We start from the raw sequence: 22,290 nt of genomic DNA on the forward strand, positions 1-22,290 counted from the left end.
GATTTCAACTCATTGATCAATTTTGTTGTTGTTATTATCTGTGTATTTAGAGACACATAAAACCACTGCCCAGGCCAATGGCTATAAGAGTTTCCCTTGTTTTCTTCTAGTAGTTTCATATGTTAGAATCCTATGTGTAAGCCTTTAATGAGATTTTATTTGATATTTGTAATTGTGAAGGAAAGAGGCTCCATTCTCCTGCATGCGGGTATCTAATTTTCCAAGCATGGTTTATTGGACAGATTGCCCTTTCCCCAGTGTGTGTGTGTTCTTGGCTTTGTCAAAATTCCACTGGCCATAAATGTATAGGGTGATTTCTTGGCTCTGTATTTCTTTTCTACTAGCCCACATCCCTTTTTTAAAATGCCATTTTGATTACTACAAGTTTCTAGTTCACTTTTAGGTTTGATTATATGATGCCTCCAAGTTCTTTTTGGTCAAGATTGTTTTGGCCATTTGAGATCATTTTTCATTTGAGATTATTTTTCATAATTCTGTGAAGCCTGAGATTGGCATGTTGATGAATCTATAGATCATCTGGGTATATTTTATTTGTATTGATTTTTTCCACAAACATAGGATATCTTTCTTATTTATTTGTATTCTCTTCAATTTCATCAATGTTTTATAGTTTTTATTTTATAGATCGTTCACTTTTTGTTAAATTGATGACTAATGGTTATAGCTTACTCTAAGTGTGATTATTTTTGTGATTTCTTTTGCAGATAGCTCACTTAGCATATAGAAACATGGCCACTTTTCAGCCTTTTGGCTAAGATCAAGTACATACAGAAATCCAAATGTGTCATATGTGTTGATTTTGAATCCTTAACTTTATTGAATTTATTACTTCCAACAATTTTTTAGTAGCGTCTTAGGGTTCTCTACACACAAGATCATGCATCTTCAAAGAAGGACAGTTTGGCTTTCTTCTTCCTAATCTGGACACCCTTCCTTCCTTTCTCTTGCCTGATTGTTCTGGCTAGCACTTGCAGTACTCTGTTGAGGAAAAGCAGTGACAGTGGACATCCTAGTCTTATTCCAAATGTTAGAAGAAAAGCTTTCTATGATTTTCCCATTCATATGACATTGGTTGTGACCTTGTCACAGATGATCTTCATTGGGTTGCAGCATATTCTTTCCATCATGAATCTCTTATGAAGGAATACTGAATGTTGTCAAATGCTGTTATATGTCTATTTAAATTATTATATGACTTTTGTGTTTGACCTGTTAATTTATCAGGTATGATATATTGAGCCATTCTTACATCCTAGTAATGAATCATTTGATCATAGTGAATGATCGTTTTTAATTTACCATGAAATTCAGTTTGCTGACATTTTGCTGTAGTTTATCTATGTTCATAAGTGATAGTGGACTATAACTTTCTTTTTGGATTGTTTCTTATCTGGAATTGGTATGCATATATAGGCCTCATAGAATAATATTTTAAGGATTCCTTCTTTTTCAATTTTTTGAACGTTTTAAGAAAAACTGGTTATTAGTTCTTTAAATATTGGGTAGATTCTATAATAAATGCATCAAATTTTAGGTTTTTCTATGGTAAAAAAGTAGTAAAAGTAATAGAATAGCAATTTTACTAATAAAATAATTTTACTAATTGTCATTTTTAATAAAATTAATCTTTCATTACTGAGTCAGTCTTACTGCTCATTATTAGTCTCTTCAAGTTTTATATTTTCTAGGCCAGATATGGTGGAGCATACCTGCAATTCCAGAATGAGGGAGGCTGAGATAGAGAAATCTCAAGTCCAAGGCAGCTACATAGTATGACTCTATCTAAAAAACCTGGGGAGTAAAAGGTTTTTATATGTGTTCATGATTCAAATTTGGTAATTTGCATATGTCAAGGAACTTATCTATCTCTTCTTTTTCTATTTTTAAAATATTTTTATTTTTATTTTTTAGCTTTATGTGTCTATTACCTGCATGTGCGCAAGTGCACCCATGTTGCACAATGGCCACAGAGTTCAGAAGAAGGTGTTGGATCCCCTGGAACTGGAGCTATGGACAGCTGTTAGTTGCCATGTGGGTACTGGGAACCAAACCTGGGTCCTCTGCTAGAACAGTCAGTGCTTATAACTGCTGAGCTATCTCTCTAGCCCCCTCTCTTCTTGGTGTACATATTGATGTATGGAGAGACTGTGTCTGTCAAAGAGCAACTTTAGGACTCAGTTATCTTTTTGCACCATATAAGTCTTGGGGTTCAAATTGAGGTCACCAAGTTAGGTGGTAAGAGCCTTTTATTAACTGATGATCCATCTCAACCTCCTCTTCTAGATTTTCTGATTTATTTTGTATACTTTTCATAATACTTTCTAATGATCCTTTGTACTCCTGTGGTATCAGTTATAATGTCTCTATTTTTATCTCTGAGTTTCAAATATTACTCTTCATGTAGCTAAAGGTTCGTCAATTTTATATTTTTTTAAAAAATCAACTCAAACATATTTATCATTTTTTATGTCTTAAGTCTCTGCTTCATTTATTGCTGCTCTGATCTTTAATCTTTCCTTCTACTAACTTTGTTCTTGTTTTTTTAGTTCCTTAAGAAGCACTGCAAAGTTTTCAATTGAAATCTTTCTACTGTTCAATGTTGCCATTTATTGCTGGGGATTCCCCTCTTAGAACCGCTTTTGCTATATCCCATAACTGTTAGTATGTTCTATTTCCATTTTAATTTATCTCAAGAAACTTGCATTTCTTTTGTAAATGTCTTCAGTGACTTGCTTGTGCAAGAAAGTGTTCAATTTCCATATATGTATGCTGTTTTCAGAATTTTTCCTGTTGTTAATTTCCAGTTTCATTCCCCAGTGGCCAGAGAAGATACTTTTTAAAAATATTTTAAATTATTTTTATTTTATGTATATGAGGGTATTGCCTGCATGTATGTAGTGCACTCATGTCATGCAAAGACTTCAGAGGCCAGAAAAGGGCTTTGGATCCCCTGAAACTGGAGTTACAGACAGTTGTTAGCTGCCATGCGGGTGCTGGGAATCAAACCTGGGTCTTCTGGAAGAGCAGCAACTGTTCTTAATCACTGAGCCATCTTTTCAGCCCCTTATTTTGGTATTATTAATTGTTAAGATTTGCTTTGCAGCCTAACAATATGATCTATTCTGGAGACTGCTCAATGTATAGTTGAGAAGAATGATTAGTCTATTTGATGGAATGTGCTGTAAGTGTCTTAGGTCCATTTCACCTCCTACATCAGTTAAATCTTGTGTTCCTTTGTTCATTTTCTGTTTAGATTATCTATTCATTGATGAATGCTGGGTGTTGAATTCTGCCATTATTATATTTGCAGTCTATTTTTCTTTTAGGATCTATTAATACTTCTATATATTTAACCACTGAATTTTACATATTAATTACCACCAGTAACTTTGTGTTATTTTTGTGTAACTGGCTCACATGTTTAGGCCTCACATAATACTCAATATTTCCTGAATGAATTAATTAACAAAGGAAAGAATAACTAAATAAACAATGCCACTATTTGGGTTTCCCCAAAAAGTTTTATCTTAAAATAGTTATCACATTATGTTTAATTGGTCATTACCTGTTAATCTATATTTCATAGCTCAGTCATTGAACCCATCATGGCTTACTCTTTCTGTTAGGTAATTAGGATCAGTCTTGTGTCTGGACATAAACTAAAACCTATGGACAAGCCATTTTTGAAATGTAAGCCATTTGAAATAATGGCATGAAAAATAACATATACAGGCAACAATTATTCCATATGCCAAACTGTCTTTAAAATTTTCTCACTCACTGAAAGCAAAAACATTGAAATTTCTATTCATCTTATTAGCAAAGATTAAAAAATAATTTGACAGTACTTAAGGGCCTGTGAGAAGACTCATCAGGTAAAGGCACTTTCTTAGAAAGCCTGGCAACCTGAGTTCAATCTCAGGAAAATAATTAAAAGGTGGAAGGAGAGAAATGATGCCTGCAAGCTGTCCTCTGACCGCCACACATATGCTGAGGTAGTGTTGGCCATGTCCCCACCCCCATCATGCTCACACACAACAATAATGAATAAATAAATAATTTAAAAGAAAATAGTTTAGCAATACTTATGTAATTTCAAAAATAATTAGCATTATAATAAATAATGGGAATAGGTTATTGTAAAATTATCATTTTCTATTTATTGCTTTTTAATGCCAACAAGAATTATAGAATTATAGAAAAATGGAAAAAATAAATCCTAATGAATCATAAAATGAATTCAACTAACACCACTCATTCATTGAAGAATTTCATTAACACTGTTCAATAAAATAGATCTTGGTCTCAGGGCACTAGTTTGAAACAATTTTAAGGAGCACTCTCAAAAGTACATATTTTATAATCTTAAGTTTTCCTACAGGAAGAAAAAGATATGCAACATGCATTACTTTAGTTTTAAACTTAAAATACTTTAGTGCTCAAATTCAACTTTTTAAGCACTAATATATTTAAATTTAGCTTTATTAACTAGTTAAAATATGCTATTTCCTTATTAGAATGTAATCTATTAGTCAATTCTGAAGCACTTTATTTATGGAATTTGGGAAAAAAATCAATTGCTAAACTCTAAATGTGGCAGGCATTTATCATAAACCATGCATCATTATATTTCAAGTACAGCACAATGAACCACATCAAAATATACATATAAACTAGACTGGAAACGTACATCAACAAATTGTATGATAAAATGTCTCCTTTGTCCATCAGAATATACAGAAAGGACATATTCACCAGGTTTCCCATGGCTCTCTCGCACCAGGAAGTCTCCCTGCTGCTTCAGCAGTTCTTGGGCCTCTATTCTGGGAATTGCACCATGGTACCAGTCATGCTCCGCCAAGGGCTTCTCACTCATGGAGATCACATCAGAGAGCTGAAAAAATATTTTTAAAAACTAAGCTGGAAAAAAAAAAACCTACTGATTTCCTAGTAAAATTCATACAATTATAAATACTTTTTATATATTAGCATTTAAGATTAGCATTCCTAGCCTTATTCCCCAAATCATAAAATAAACCTATATAATAAAATTATTCAATCACAGAAATTATGAAAAAAAGGGGTATCTTAAAAAAAATATACTAAACACTATTTTTTCCATTTAATTAACTCTCAATTGCAGAGGCTATGGATTGTCCATAGCAGCGGAAGCAAGAGCAGTATCACAGGGTTTACTTAGAGCTGCCTTACTAAGCCATTCTCCCTGACTGGACTTCCTTCCTCACTGCCTCTGCTACATGGCTGGTCTTGCTTTTGCAAAGCAGTGGCAGATAAAGCCTTGGGAGAAACAACATCAATGAAGATCAGCAAATGCAAGTACAACACATGTCCAAACCAAGGTAAAATTATAAGCCATGAACACATAAGGAAAGCAAAGAACTTGCAATTTTAGGAGGACAAACTGCAGAATTACCACATGATCTAGCAATTCTCTGCTAGGTATCTATCTACCCAAGAAAAATGAAAACATATGTTCATGTCAGTACTTGTATATTAATGCTCACAGCAACATTCTTCACAAGAGCCAAAGAGTGCAAACAACTTAGTTTTATCAGCTGATGAATACAGAAATAAGTGATAAACCTATACAATGGAATAGTATTCATCCTTCAAAAGAATTAAATATGATAACATGATACAACATGAAAGAAGTTGAAAACTATTATGATTAGAGAAGGAAGCTGGACACAAAAAGCCTGTTGTCATATGATCCTGCATATGTGAAAGGACTGGCACAGGCTTAACCACAGATGAGGCAAGCGGGAAAGGGAGTCTAACTCCTAATAGCTATGGAGTCTCTTTTCTGAGAGAGTGAAATATTTTGGCATTCTGTTATAATGATGGCTGCACAGCATACTGAATACATGAAAAAGAAACCCATACATGAGATGTGAATCTTTTGATCCATTGGTGACAAAAAAAAAAAAAAAAAATCAAAAAAAAAAAACAACATAAGTTTTCTTCCACATCATCCACCTCTCACCTAGCCCGTTCCTCTCTTCCTTAGTGAAACAACAGTAATTTGGTTACATTTATGCTTCTATCAAGGTCCAGTATGGTGGCACACTCCTTCAATCCCAGCACTCAGGAGGCAGAGGCAGGCAGATCTCTCATCTTAAAAACACAAATAACATAATTAAATTTTTCTTCTATTTTCCTCTCAATGAATTTGCATGATCAGAAAAATAGTCTATTAAGTCAGAAAACTTTAAATCACGATTACCTAGTCTTTAAATTATAATGCATCTTGGCTTACCAGGCTTAACATGTGAAATGCTCATATTTACATTAAAATCCAGCAACTCAGCCAGCTGTGTACCTGTGAGGGGTCTTCCTTCCCATGAATAGGCACATAATACTTCAGAAAAGCAGTTCTCAGTGGTTGTTTAAGACATAATCTTGCTTGAACCAGCTGCTGTTACAAGAGATAACTAATATTCTATGTTCCTTTCTGGCATACCAAAATGAAATTTCAATGATTAATATAGCAAACAGATTTTAATTTTATCAAAATGTTCTTAAAAATGGAAATACAAGCTAACACATTCTGTTACATGTACAGTAATGCATATTATAAAAATTCTGTTTCACTAGAAATTTGTTTGTACTATCCTTCTAATAAGGCTTTAAAATGTATAAAACAGCCCCTAAACTATATACATCAAGTACAGAAAGTCTGCAGCACAGTGATCCTTGTTATCCATGATTTTCCTGCAGCAATTTCAGTTACCGTAGCCCAGCATGGCCTTGTCTTATGTCACATCTTCATAAGAAGTAAAAACAATATTAACTTTGAAAAAGCCTTCACATAGCCTTCATTACATTATACTGCTAAAATTGTTTTATTTTTGTCACCACTTATTATGGTTAATATCTCTCTTTCTGTGCCTAGTAAACTTTATAATAATGGAGTACGTATAGGAAAACATGTATGTATATTGGTGTGTGTGTGTGTGTGTGTGTGTGTGTGTTTATAGATCGATACTACCCACAGTTTCTAGCATCCAATGGCAGTCTTAGACTAGCCACCAAAGGGAGGTCCACTGCAGAAAGCTATTTTTCTCCTCCTTATATGAATGTAACCTGAGGATGTACTATATTCATAAATAAGCAAATTCATATATACAAAAAGTTGAATCATGCTTTATTTTTCTACTTGTAAGCATAAACATATGCACCTGAAAGAAGTGAGGTAATGACTGGTCTTAGGAAACACAGGAATTAATTCTACTTACTGCTGAAGAACCCAGTGCAGATTTTGGAGACCTAATTATTCCAGCAATTGAATGACGAATGGACTCAAATTTGGATAATCTCTCCTTTCTCTCCTGGAAGGAATAAGAAACAGTTTATAGGACTAGTAAACTATCCAACATTTATACACATTTTGGTTTTTAGGTATTTATTTACAGCTCAGTTTTCTAATCAAGTCAAATATAAGTTTCCTGACATAACCAGATACACATAAACTTACAGCATTTTACTCTCTTGGTCAATCATTGTCTTGATTTTGGAAAAATTAAGATAGCAATTCATATAAAATTTATGTACATGAAAGAAAACAGGAAATCCAAGGAAACCCAATTAATGATTAAGCATCAGGCAGACATACAAAGAAAAAGACACAAGTCATAAGGAAGCAGCATAGCATATAGAGCATTTCTGAAACCTTACAGTTGTTGAGAACTTTCCAAATAAGAAAAAACAATAGGGGGAAAACATTTTACAAAACATTTTAATGCCTTACATATGATCTCTAGATGGGCTGCCTAGACTCCAGTGGATGAATTTATAATGAAGGACATCTGTGTACAAATGCTTGACTGGATGGAACTTAACATGTATGGCAGAATACATGAGATCCAATAGGGAGATGGGGGTCATGGATAGGGGAGAGGGATCTAAATTTGATTAAGAACCATTGTATAAAACTACAAAAGTTCAATATAAATTTTAAAAAATTAAGGAAGTGAATCCCATGTAAGTACTGATGAGTTTCCAAAACCCTCATACAATGGTGAAGATGAAGATGGCGACCATGGTGCTGGGGTCGGGGTGGGGGTGTAAAACAAGAAGGAAGAGAAGGCAGAGCTATCACAAAGTGAATCAGCCTGGATTTCTCTTTACATATATATTAATATCACCTATCACAAATAAGAAAAACCTTTAAATTTTCAAATCTTCAGGTCCATTTTACCATTATAAATGAATGGGACTTGAGGGTAGAAAACAAGATTAAAAAGGTGAATGAAAATGATAACAAGGAGCTGTGGGGAAGGACTGGGAAGTGCCTGGGTTTGTAATGGAAACACTGGTCATTACCCCAGCAATGAGCACACTTCATCTGCTGATCGGCAGCAGACAAAACAAGAGCACCTTTGGAGGATGTAGGCTCTCCATGGCCCCCATCAGCAAGGAGGCTCAGCTCTGCTCAAACAACTAAGGCAGGTCACAATTAATGCCACTGTCTTATCTCCAGGGCTTAGGGTGTGCCTAGTGTGGAGAACACCCTAGGTGCCCTGTAAACACTACAGTTTCTGAACTTCAACTTGTTCCTCTCCACTTACTCATTTCCACTGGTTTGACTCCTCTTCCTAAAGGCAGCAGGCTCAAAGTTCTAGTTATTCTATAAACATATGAATGTTAATCATATAAAACAATCTTCAGATAATCTTCTGATGGGACCAATGATTTTGCCTTGTTTTTCATCATTGTGATATTAACTTAGGGTCTTATCTAAATCACTATGTGTACATTAATATGTTGATGTATAAAATTGAAAAAAATAATACAGACCTTCCCTACACTTATAAGTAAACTACTACAAGTAACAAAACATTGGTACTTTGACCCTGTATATATTTAATATAATATATATTTAGAGAAATACATCATTTACAATGGTACAAATGATCACTTTAGGAATGTAAGCAAGCACTCTATAGCCTTACTCTAAGCATGAGCTCCAGAATAATTTTTTATGTGTATGAGTGTACTGCCTGCTTGTATGTAAGTGTACCTGTGTCATGAGGTACCTGTGGATGTCAAAAAAGAGCATCAGATTCCCTGGAACTGGAATTACAGTTGTTATGTGCCATGTGGGTACTGGGAATTGAACCCAGGTCCTCTGCAAAAGCAACCATTGCTCTTAATCTCTGAGCCATCTTTCCAGCCCCCCGAATTTTTTTAAAATAAAAATCACCCTAGAAGGGCTAAGAGGAAGGCAAGAGTATAGCAGTCTTCTGTAAATCAAGTCCATTCTCTTCATCTTAAAACTGTCTGCATGTGTGCTGTGCTTGGGTTCTAAAAATCTCTTTCTGGTACTTCAGAAGTTTTCTGAAGTTAAGAACTGACTTTAAAAAAAAAAAAAAAAAAAAAAAAAAAAAAAAAAAAAAAAAGCAAACATAGCCAAGACACCAAGACATAAGGGGAGAGGGAGCACAAACTATTCACGGTGAGGACCAGGGACAGCACTACATTGGAAACCACTTGAAGCAGAGAACCTTGCCACTCTCCAGACCAATTTGTCCTTTCTTCATTCCCTGTTCTGTACAGCTGGAGAAGTCACCTTGCTGTGGCTTCTAACAGAAGGATGACATCAAAGTGCTAATCTCACCTGCTGGGCAATGACAGTGCCAAACAAATACAATGGACAGATAAGATACCTCTACAGTGACCATGCCCTTTTCCTCTGGGCTGTGTTCTTCACATACTAGAGGAAGAATTCCTCCAATGTCAGAGTATTAAGGAGAGAACTGAAACTATATGAAAAAAAACAGAACTGAAAACTGAAAAGTTTTTAAAGAAATTTAAGTATTAGAAAACATTTTCTACATATAAAATAATTAAATTGATATGGTGAAAATAACTCCCTTATACTTATATGCTGGGAATCCTACCTTAGAAAAGGAAAAGGAAGGCTTTTCCCAAAACCCTTTCAACATTTTCAACTCAAAACCAAACAAAAAGAATTATCTTTAGTGATTTTGATCACAAATTTAGGAAAGCACTCCATAGCATGAATTGTATTTGGATGCCAAGTAAGAAGGCAGTTTATTACAGCACCTTCTTGGCTCTTGTTTTTTTAAAGACATCGATGATCTTATGCATGCGATACAGAATTAAGAAAGGAAGAAAACTGATTTATGACATTTTACAGCTTAGTTCTCACTGACCTCTATTCTGCTATACTATAGAATTCTTGAACAGTTGCTTTACAACAAGGACTTTTTTAAAAGAAATCAAACTTGTCCTTTATACACTTGTAGTTTAATTTAGCCTTTTGAGATATGAAGATACTTGACTTGGGAAGAGGCCTGTTTCTTTTAACAAATGCCCTTTAGTGTACAAGCAGCACTGAACAAAAGCAGCTGCTTGGCAGCTGGGTACTAAGTGCTCCTGAAGTGCTTTGCCTTCAACAGAAACCAATTGCTAAAACAAATCATTCAGAAACTGTTTCAATGCTCAAATTCTATACCCTGGTTGAGACAAAAAGCATGTATTTTTTATTCTTCCCAGAAAAACCAACATCGGCGAAAGATTTACGTGTCTATTTATAAGTGCATTCCTTTTAAGAGTGATGTGCTGATATTTACAGTATTTCATTTACGTTATGGAGTCATCAGCAGCATTGAACTTTCTCAGGAGTTAATCTTCTCTCTGGCTATAATTTCCCTGTAGTTATTTCTCAACAGCATTTCATGGCTTCTCTGCCTAAGAAGTCCCTAGACGTTTGAGTACAGCTATCTTCATCATTTTCTTGATTCTTATTGCATCTGGGTTTGAATAAGGATCTGACCATTCCTCCAGGGTAGATAATCATTTTCATTGTTTCCTCCAAGAATGTCATTAGATTGGCTTTGTTTACAGAAGTCTGTGAAGTAATATTTGGTTATTGTTTTAATGACCCATTATTAACAAAAATGTGTCCCTGTGGCAGCTTTGAGAGCTGTCTGCTCTTACCCTTGTTTGCTGTGCTGAGGGCCACTAGGTGGAATGTGATTTGGCCTCTGGGAACAGTGATTATGGCTGCCAGAGTTCTGGGACTTTATCAAAATCAGTGCAGCACAGTGGTAGGGAGAGGGGTCTAAGTAACAGACTTTTATCTAGTCCAGAGTCCTCCTGATGACTACTGGGGAGACTGAGAGTCAGTTAGTTATTCGGGCAGTCTTTGTCCTTTCTAAGATAGAGCCTTATCTTCTCTACCATAGGCTTCCTTAGAGGATCTTGGTTTGAGAATTGTTGTACAGCTGTAGTTTTGTCATCACTCTCTACAGCGGCAAGGGGCCTCCAATTTTAGTAAACTCTTAATTCTTGCCTTTTGTGCCCATGCTTCAGCATCGGTTGCTCTGAACTTGAGTTATAGTGAAGAGTCACTTGAAACCTAGTAGCTTTACTAAGCCTTATCAAGTGGAGGCATTGTTTCTAACAGCATTTAAACATACTGATAATAGTCATAACAGGTACGTTTCTAATTCTTATGAAGAAATCTCCTCTTTATATGTGTGATATGTGTGTACGTACAGATGTATAGGTACAGTGTGGCACTGTATCCATAGTGAGTGAAGTGCTGCTGTCACAAAGGAGGGGTGCCCACTGGTTGGCTGCCTTCCTTTTTATAAAAATTAAAAAAAAAAAAAAAAAAGGTAGCCTCTTCGCTTTCGTTTTTAAAGGAAGCTATTTAATTCTTTGATATAAAAATCAACTGGTCAGTGATTTTATTATTTTTATTTTATGTGTATGAGTTAATTTCTGCATGTAGGTAGGTGCACCTGTGTCGTGCGGTGCCCGTGGAAGTCAGAACAGGGTGTCAGATCCTCTGGAACTGGAGTTACAGACAGTTGTTAGTTGCCACATGGGTGCTGGGAATTGAACCTGGGTCCTCTGCAAGAGCAGCCAGTGCTCTTAACCACTGAACCATCACTCCAGCCCCCTGAAAAGCTATTCTTAAACAAGATGTAAAACTGATTGTGCATCTAGAACTTGACTGTCAACGTGATTTTTTTTTTTTCTCATCTGAATCTTCAGAGCAGGATATTTTTTCATAATGCTGAATTTCCCTTCTTCCCCTACTGCTTCCCTACACTGGGAGGAGCTGTCTCCTTGTCAGATGATTTCTGTGTCTTCTCAGTCTGAAGCAAGCTCTTCATCTTGTCCTGTCTTGGAGTGGGCAAGTGAATGTATGGACTGTTGGCACCACCAGCCTGGCAGGCCTCATGCACACTTTGCTCTATTGGAAACAAAGGGAAAGTTTTCAACTTTATTTTTTTTTAAATAGCCATTTGATTCTTTCCTATAAAAATCAGCCTGCTGGTGAATTCAGCACAGTTTGATATACTATTAGGTTAGCTGATATTGAGTGGTATATAGACAGAAACCTGGCAAATGAATTTGATGTTTTTTCTTGTGGAAATCTGAGCACCAAGTGAGCAGATGCTGGCTAGAATGTTTTATAAACCTCATTTGCATTTTGATTACTCCTGTATGAATTTTAAGGTGGTATTACTATGATTGCTAATATATTTTTAGATCAATCTACCTGAATGGTGTCTTTAAATTTTAGAAAGATTGTCTTCACTAACTGTATCTTTTTAAACCACCATGGATTATACTTTGTAACTTAATGTCAGAGAAGTGGTTTTTGAGGTAAATTTCATCCCATACTTGGACTTACTCATCAGGTAATACTCATTAGGTAATTCAAGTATTATTGTCTTGAAAGGTCTCTCTGTAGCCCCTGATGGCCTGGAACTCGGTATGTAGACCACACTAGCCTCAATATCACAGAGATCTGCTTGCTTCTGCCTTCCAAACGTAGGGTTTAAAGGCATAAATCACCGTGCTCAGCTATTCTTTTTTTAAAAAATAAAAATTAAAGGCTATATTTTAACAGAAGATTTGGGTATGCAGCAAGAATGGCAGGTAGAAACAAAATTTCCATAGAGCCTCTGCCTCCATATGCAGATTCCCAAGCATCAACTGATATAGCCCAGAGTGGCACAGCACTGCCACCCAGAGTCCACAGTAGGCAGGGCTAGCTCCTGCTGAGGCGCACTCTATGGGTTTCTACCAGTATAGTGCCATACAGGAGGGCCACTGCCAGAAGGTCTCTGTACTTGGCCTCTCCAACTCTCCCCAAGATCCTCTGGAGAAATAGCCCAGAAGTGCAGGACACAGTTCAATCACTTTCCTGAGGAGCCCCCCCACTGGCCCAACAACTCAAGCGCTAATGGACTTTGCTCAATGTGACTTTGGTTTTTAAAAACTTCTGTTATGAATTCATCATAATTAATATTCTGTTTTTAAAACAAGTGACATAATAAAACAGCAAATCACTCCACTTTCCCTAAAGTAATAATGAAATGAGGACTACAGGATAATAAGAGAAGTATTATTTCATTAGCACCATGCTGTGTGGTACTCAAGAACTTTATCAACTTCAAGCAGACCTTCACCTCTCCAACACATTACTCCAGTTAACAAAGCACCTTCATCAAGTTAAAATAACCTAACCAAACGAAATTTTAAAAGATAAAAAGACAAAATAATTTTTTTAATCTGAAGTTGTTTGTTTGTTTGTTTGTCTGTTTGAGACAGAGTCTCCCTTATAGCCCCAGCTATCCTGGAACTCACTATGTAGATGAGGCTGGCCTTGAACTCACAAAGATCTGCCTGCCTCTGCCTCCCAAGTGCTGGGATTAAAGGCATGCGCCACCATGCACAGCTAATCTTGTTTTTTAGTTTTTATTTCATATGTCTGAGTGTTTTGCCTGCATGTGAAAGTGTGTCATGTGCATGCAGTGCCTGTGGAGGCCAGAAGAGTGTCAGATCCCTGGAACCAGAATTAAGAATAGTTGTTAGCTGTCATGTGGGTGCTGGGAACCAGTGTTGGTCCATTCACTGGGCTAACCGAGAGTCCCATTACTGTAAGACTGTCTTTCCCCTCTCAGCAATCATCAATTGCCAAAAGTTCTTTAAGTCGGGTTGGGATTTCTTAACCACTTCCCCAAGTCTATGCTGGGATTTTGTATGGTTTGAGCTTGCACTGGACTTGTGCATGCTGTCATCACTGCTGTGAGTTCATATGTGTAAATGACTAGCTATCTGGAAGACTGTTTCCTTTTGGTCATCCACCCCCTCTTCCACAATGATTCCTGAGCCTTGAGATTCATATTTTTACAGACAGGTGCACCTTTTGACCCTCATCAAAAAAGCTTCTTCTTGCAACAGATGGAAACTATTATAGAATTCCAGACCTGGTCAAATGCAGAGAATAAATGTATGTAAGATGCTTAGCCCTAAGTGACACATCTCCAATGCAAACCTCTACACTTAAGATGAATGCATTTCTTAACTATTACCAGAGAAATTTCCTTATGCAGCAGATGGTGACTAATACAAAAACCTACAATTGGCCAATGTGCAAAGAACAAGAGACTGCAGAGTGCTTATCCCTGAATAGGACACCTATTTCAAATCCCATATTTAACTCAAGGAACCAGTTTCCACAGTGACTGAACCATTTTACAGAGCCACAGCCAACATACCAAAGTTCCAATCTCTCCATATCCTCATCAACACTGATTTTCTGTTTTTCTAGTGACAGGTGTCCTGGTGGATATGAAAGGCTATTCGCTTCATTTCTGGAGGATGTGCTCACTAAATATGAAATTCAAGGTTAACATGGGTTTTCTCAGTACATTGTCTTTTGACTTTCTTCACTGCTTCTGGTAAGAAGCTAGCTATAATTCATCTATTTCTTCCCTATACATGATGTCTTTTCTTCCATAGTTGTTTTTATAAATGACTAAAATGAATAAATGTAAACATACACACATGGACGCATGTAAGCACACACACACAGGGTTTGTTAAATTCATGAACCTATAGGTTGAAATTATTGGAATACACTTGGCCATTAACTTCTCAAATATGTTTTTCCAACCTCCTTTCACTTTTCTTAGATTCTAGTTACATGCATTAGATCATTTGATACTGATTATTTCAAACTCTGGTATACTTTTCTACTCTGTTTTTGTTCTAATTTCTGTTTCCTGCCTCTATTGGCATGTCTCATGTCTCTGATCTTTTCTTCCCTGCCTGGTCTGCCTACTAGCAAGTCTAGCTAATGAATGTCTCAGTTCTAAGAGACTTTTCTTTCCCAGCAATGCTATTTTACAGCAACCACATCGCTGTTGAAATGCCCTGTTGAAATGCCCATCTTGTCACACCCACTGTCCACCCTTTGTACTGGATCCTCTGATCGTTCTATAACTGCTATATAAAGGCACCATCTGGTCATTTCTCTATCTGGGTCATCTCTGGGTCTGTCTCTGTTACTGATTATGAGTTCCATGTCTCACTTCTTTTAGAATGTCATACAAATTTTTATTATGTGCCATAAAACTTGCATAAAAGAAAACAGGAATGTGAATTCAGTATTTACCTCTAGAAAAGATCACATCTATTTACTGCTGTTACTGTCAAACTGCTGAAGTTATAGTAACTGTTACTAAGTTGGACCTGGTTTTGTTGCAATCTCATTTTGAATCAATGAACACTCCCTAATTCATGTTTCTGAAGACATATCTTTCAGACCCAATATACACTGAGCCAAGGTCAACACGACATGCTCTATGAAGAGTCAAAATTCACTGCAGAGAAGCAACTTGGGAAGAAGTGCTTGGATTCTTTTGTAGTGACAGCAAGCTGCTCATTTCTGTTACCTGAAACCAACAGCCCCGGAGGGGGGGGGGGGGACAGGGAACATAACAACAACAACAAAACACCTTCACCTACTTGCACTACCTCATCTTTTGGGTATGGAAAGGATTCCACTTGGAATATCCCTCAAGTGTCCTCCTCTGATTTTCTGCTTCACTCAATGAAACCCCTTACCCCTTAAATAACTGATAGGGTGAGCTTGGTCACTCATGCCTGTAATCCCAGTACTACAGAGGTTAAGACAGAAGACCTGCCGTGAGTTTGCACCTCTCATTGTTATATGGCAAAAGTTCAGCTAGTTTTACTGTCTCAAAAAAGAGAAAAGGAAAGAGAAGAGAGGGGGGGTTACATACAAGGGAGTTGAATAGATACACTGGTGCCCTCCTCTGAGGGTCAGCTCTTCTACTTTTAATATGGCATAGAAGCCTACACAGTGTTATTACAAGTTTGTCAAAACCTTGTTGGGGGTCAGTTTCTCATATCACTCCACCTAGGATGGCAGTAGAGGAGGATCTTTTTTCTCTTATTAAAGGCTTTCCTCTTTCTGAACTGAGGTTCGTATAGGTTTCTTTCATTCCTTAGCTTGTTAAATGCTATTATTCAGGAGGCTGGAGACATGGCTAAGCAATTAAGAGCACTGGCTTTTCTAGAATAGGATCTGGGTTCCATTTTCAGTACCCACATGGTGACTAACAACTATGTGTAACACTAGCTCCAGGGGATCCAACACCCTCTCCTGATCTACATGGTAACTACACAACATGGTTACACTTACATACAAGGAGGCAATACACTCATCCACATTAAACAAAAAATAAGAAAATATTTTTAAAATAAAAAACAATAAAACATTTAAAAAGCTATTATTCTTATCTGCCCAATTTTGGTTGTTAAGTATGAATAATCAGTGGTTTCTATGGCTTTCCAAATCCAAACTGACAAAACTTGTTTACATCTTAGAACAAGCCATCTGTCAGTCACCATTTCATTCCTAATACGTATAAAACAAAACAATAAAGTCAAACTCAAGAGTCTTCACTAACCCTCTGCCAAAGGCATTAATTTATCAAATGCACAGACTTCATTTTGAGTGTTATATTCTATGGCAGTGGAATGCCAATGTTACAGGCTTTCTTCCACAGTCAGTTAAAAGGTTAAAAGCCAAGCAGGACACTGTGTTACACACCTGTAATCCCAGCGCTGGGTAGGCTGGGGAAGAAGGATGGAGAGTTGAAAGCCAGCCTGGGCTACTAGTGAGACTTAGATTTTTTTTAAAAAGTAAGAGACAAATGTTTTATAAATTGTGGGTTCTGTTACTTTATTTTGTTTACTCTGTCTATTGCTTTTGGGAGTAGGGAGGATGATTTTTCTTGTCTTTGTATTTAATTTGAGGACTCCACAAGGACAATGTGAAGACTACTAAGTACATATTTCATTATTGTGATGGTTTTAAGTTTCTATCTTTAATAAAATGTCTCCTGGGTGCATTTACTATTTAGTATTCTGGTACAGCCCATGCACTGATAATCCCTTTATCTGTTCAGAGCTCCTTTTGCTATTTTGAACTAGTAATTGGGAACATCTGGAATTTCAAGGCCACAGTCAAGAGTTTATTCATTAGAATGGAATCAGAAATAGCAGAATCTAAAAGAAAATCCTGTAACTAAAATAATAATAATGAATTTAAAATAAAGGAAATTGGTGGTTAATATACACTTCTATTATCAGCAAATAAAATCTGACCAAGAGATGTAGTTTAGAAGAAACTGAATCAAGTTCTGAATGCTTGTCCCTCTCAACTATTCTAAGAGACTTGGAACACTATGGCATTATCTCTTGCTTAAGCACTAATTCAATACAATAGAAGAGGGAGCTCAGATATTAAAAACAGACTAATTCCTGAAGGCATGTTTTGAACTTATGGATATATTCAGATACAAGAGAAGAGGAACTCTTTTTTTTTTTTGAAGCAGGGTCTCCCTGTAGCCCCAGCTGTCCTGGAACTTACTATGTAGACCAGGCTGGTCTTGAACTTGAACTCACAGAGATTTGCATGCCTCTGCCTCCCAAGTGCTGGGACTAAAGGTGTGCACCACCACGCTTGGCTCGAACTCTTTTTTTTTTTTTTTTTTTTAACTAACTTGACTTAGATGATTATTACATTAATACAGAACTAACAGAGCATGGTTTCTTGGAATATGCACTGGAAATTTCCAATAAGGAATTTCAAATGTGCACTCTTAGGTTCCCTGCAGCACTATTGCAAATGGCAAAATGATAGAATCAATCTAAGTGTCCAAAAAGAGATGAGTAAATAAATGAAATATGGTGACTATTCACAATAAAATACCATTCAGAAGTTGGAGAGGTTCTCAGTGGGTAAAGAGCTTGTTGTACAAGCATAAAGATCTGGGTCCAATTCCCCAGCACTCACTTAAAAAGGCCACTGTGGCAATCACATCTATAAACTACAAAATGGGAGGCAGAGACAGGAGGATTCTAGGAGTTTGCTAGCCAGTCAACCTAGCCAAATCAGGAAGAGGTTCAGTGAAAGACCCAGCCTCAAAAAATAAGATGGGGAGTGATAGTGGGAGACACCCAATGTCAAACTCTGGCTCCACATACACAAACACAGCAGAGCTTACCTCGCACACACACACTAATGCACAGACATTCATACAACACATGCACACACACATGAACAAAATTATTTAAAACCATCATTCGTCTCTTTTTCATGAGAACTAGTACAATTTCATATCCATTCTTCTTTCAACAAACATATTGTAGTTCATTAGAATCATCTGGCAAATTAATGCAACAATATAATCTCACTAGAAATATAATACATAGTACTTTTGAGGGTGACCTAAATGAAGAATTGTTTAGTATGATTGTTTGTGATTGGCTAAATGGACAGATTATTCAAGTATAGGTATATTCATCAAATAATTAAAATATTTTTATTTGAGGTTTAAACAATATTCCCACTTTATTCACACTAAGAAAACTAAATATACAAATCAATGCAAACTGTAAATATGAATAATTTAAAAAGTCATCAAAAAAGACAAAAATTAATTCAAACACAAAAGAATATTTACTGTATTTTTAGACATTGCATGTGAAAATTTTTCTAAAAATATAAAAACTACTAAAGTATGCCAATAAATATAAATGTATTTTTCACACAATTCTCAATAATATATATTTTTAAATATTTGGTTGTCATTCCTTGAGTGATAATCTAAGACTACTAAATAGTCTGAAACTTTAGCTTTTTTTTTTTTTTTTTTTTCAAAAAGAAAAGTTTCCTCTCACAAATTGTCAAAGAGCCGAGAATAAGTGTCAGTGGAGTACTCAGCCATAAATGGGACACCTACATCACCACAACCACCTCAAGGCTCAGGGATCATTATCAAAGAGGAAACAAAAAACTGTAAAACAGAGACGTCTGGGAGGACTAGAGAGAAATGATATCTTCTGGACATGACAGGAGAGCTGCACTCACGAGCTCACAGCAGCTGTGCCTGCCTGTACAATATCTACATAAGATCAAGCCAGTCAACATTCGAGTGTGCAGGGGAGAGGGGTTCATGAACTGCCACTCCTGAGGACGTGTGGACAGTTTGATGGCTTCTGGGAGTCAGTTTTCTTTAAAGGTATGGCCCCTGGTAGGTTGAGCATGTTACTTCCAGTGGATGGCCCTGTTAGGGTTTCAAACCACAGCAGCCTCCCCACTCTAAAACAGGATCCCATGGACTTTGGATTTCTCAAGCCTGAAAAAAAGGGTAACTGAGCTGATAAGCACATTGGTCTTTGAAATCAAGAGAAGCAGACTTTTCTCCACTATTTGGCCAACACAGCAGGCTTCCCCTTTGATCTCTAAAAGAAGAGAGGTTTTAACAGTCCCACTCTCCCACTTCCCCCAGCCCAACTTTAAAAAGAATACATCTTTCTGCCTTCTGCAGGAAGCAGGAGCCTCCCCTTTTAAAAGACCATAGCTCACGACCCAGGCAGAAATTTTCCCTGCCCAGAAGGGAATCTGCCCCATGTGTTCCTTTGCTAATAAACTCTGCTTTCTCCTGATCATATGGTTACTTTTTTTTTTATCTATCAGATGGTACCAAAACCCAGTTCTTATTTCAAGGGACCGGCCTGGACTTCTCCAATGCCACTAACTTGGCTTTCAGGTACACTTCTTTTCTCTCTCTCCTCCTCTCCCCAGCCCTCTGCTTTGCTTTCACCTCTTTCTAGCACTTCTCACTAGGATACACACTCTGCCTTGCCTGTGACTTCTTTTGATCTCCTTTTCCTGACAGCACTATGGTCTCTGTGATGGAACTGCTTCATCCATTTGCTACCTCGGTTCCCCCACCCACAGCTTGCCACCTGCATCTCGCCCCATCCCCCCTCCGTTGCCATGGGCCTATAAGGTCTGCTGTCTTCCATCCTTTTTTCCTGTCTTTATCCTCTTCCACTGCCTTTCTTCCTCACTTTACTTGGGATGATTTCTGATACCATTCAATCCGACACATGCAAATGCCCTGTATCCTTCTCCTCTCCTCTCTTCCTCCCATACTAAAACTTTCTACTACCTGCTGTGTGCCTGCCAGCTTGCCACGTGTCCAACATCCCATGCAAGCTCTAAACCTGCATGACCCAGAGGCTTTCTTCTCTTCCCGCTTCACCTCCTCCAGGCAGCTGCCAAGACTGCCAGCTCGCCTGCCCTGGGGATTATTTTCTTTAACATTCAAATGAGATTAAAAGTTTCCAGCTGGGCCCATTCTTAAATTCTCTTATAAATTTGGCTAAAAGGGTCCCTTTAAGGGACCCTTTCTCCCCATTTTGACCCAACTAGCCTAAACCTGCTGGGCAACTTTGCTGGAGCATTTAATCAATTTCAGGTGGCTTGTCCCATTGACAAAGGAAAAATGTTTTAAAGGCCTTTTTTTTCTCCTAAGCTTTTTCTCAGGCAAAGGGGCTCAAATTTTTTATCTTAGGCCCTCTTGGGCATCAAGCAACTGGTGCTCAGGTGCCTACTTTTCTAACTAAACCTGACCATTTTAAATTTCACTGTACATAAAAGGTCACAGGCACTGCTAAGGTAAGTCATATGCTTTCAGACCAATGAACACTAATTCATACGCCCTGTTCCTTCTGCTGCCCTCATGATTTTCTTTTCCAGCATAGCTTCTGTCTAGAAATTAAGAGATCCTGAGAACTTGGCTTCGCATTCACAGCTGCAACGATTGGTGAAAAACAGGGATTTCTTTGATTTACTTTACTATTTGGGTCACATATACATATATATCTGAGGGTACATTCTTCTTTTATACCAAGCCTAATCTACTGGTACCAGGGGTGCCTAGGATTCTCTTGCAATTTATTTTTGTTTTCATTTCTTGATGATGACATAAAATACACAATATATTTCTAGTTCAAATAAGGTAATAATGCCATATCTATACAATGGGAGTATAAATTTTAACATCATTTAGGGCCTGTTTCTAAAGGGGATTACTCTGAGTTTTAACTTCTATGGTATATTTACTGTTTTTTAAAGATGATTGTTTTAAGTTTTTACATTGTTTGACATATTTATGGATATTTTAAAAGGAATTATTTTTAGGTTTTGACACTGAATGACATCTTTATCTGGTAATTTTAAAGGAATTATTTGGATTTTAACATCTTTTATATGGTAGAAAATGATAATTTTTAAAAATGGCCATTTTAAATTTCTACTGTTTTACATAGTATATTTGTTAGTTCCTAAAGGGAACTTAAAGTTTTTCTAGCCATTCGGTTTCAAGGTGCAAAGGAGACTGACACTTTGTGATGACTAGACCTGTGAAGCACATGAAAATTTGTTGTACTCCAGGGCCAAAACCTTACAAGAGACAAGCTGCTACCAACACATAGTTACAACAATGAGAGGTAAAAAGTAATAGTCTACTTAAATGAGAGGCTTGAGATGCCATCTCTACTGGTCTTAACTCCTCCACTTTCTACATTATGATTCTAACCCATTTTTTCTCTGAAATAGCTATTTCCCTCTCTCATACTCAGATGCTCTATGTTTGCTTACGTTCCTGCCCCATCATTCCCTGAGTGCTTTCTAGTTATAATGCCAGGGTAATATTAATTATATTGGTAAATTATCACGTGTTGTTTGAGCTCACTGAGATGCTGACTCTGGAGATGGGATTGGCCCTCCCACTACAGACTCAAACCTATCACCTCAAGATGTATTCTCCAAGACTTTTCCAGGTTCAAGCTGGCCCCTTGAACCTGTGATAAGGAGGAAAACAACAAAACAGCTTAAGAGTAAAGGCACTTTGCAGTTGAGAACTGCTAAGGTGTAAATTAACTTCAACAAAGGGTATTACTGACTATAATAAAACTAGCTAATGAAACTGTTTTCAGTACTATTTACATTTTATTTATTCTTAACCTAATCTGTTAATGTTTCCTTCTGTCCTTCCTATCTCCTCTGATGTATGTTCTTAGGTTGACAAGGTT

At 36.9% G+C, this 22,290-nt stretch overlaps 1 protein-coding gene across 7 annotated transcripts in view; it reads right to left on the reverse strand.

Annotated features, from left to right (window-relative positions):
- Positions 1 to 22,290, reverse strand: part of Fer (FER tyrosine kinase) — a 512,255-nt gene that overhangs the window by 279,097 nt on the left and 210,868 nt on the right. For all 7 annotated transcript variants that reach the window (XM_029557642.1, XM_008856015.3, XM_008856016.3 and 4 more), the window contains 2 exons: positions 7,278 to 7,370; positions 4,712 to 4,915 (listed from right to left, as the gene is read on the reverse strand). In XM_029557642.1, coding sequence (XP_029413502.1) covers positions 4,712 to 4,915; positions 7,278 to 7,370 — 297 coding nt within the window. The remainder of the gene's footprint in view (positions 1 to 4,711; positions 4,916 to 7,277; positions 7,371 to 22,290) is intronic.

The sequence above is a fragment of the Nannospalax galili genome, unplaced genomic scaffold, assembly GCF_000622305.1.
Source record: "Nannospalax galili isolate Female #2095 unplaced genomic scaffold, S.galili_v1.0 scaffold27, whole genome shotgun sequence".
NCBI lineage: Eukaryota > Metazoa > Chordata > Mammalia > Rodentia > Spalacidae > Nannospalax > Nannospalax galili.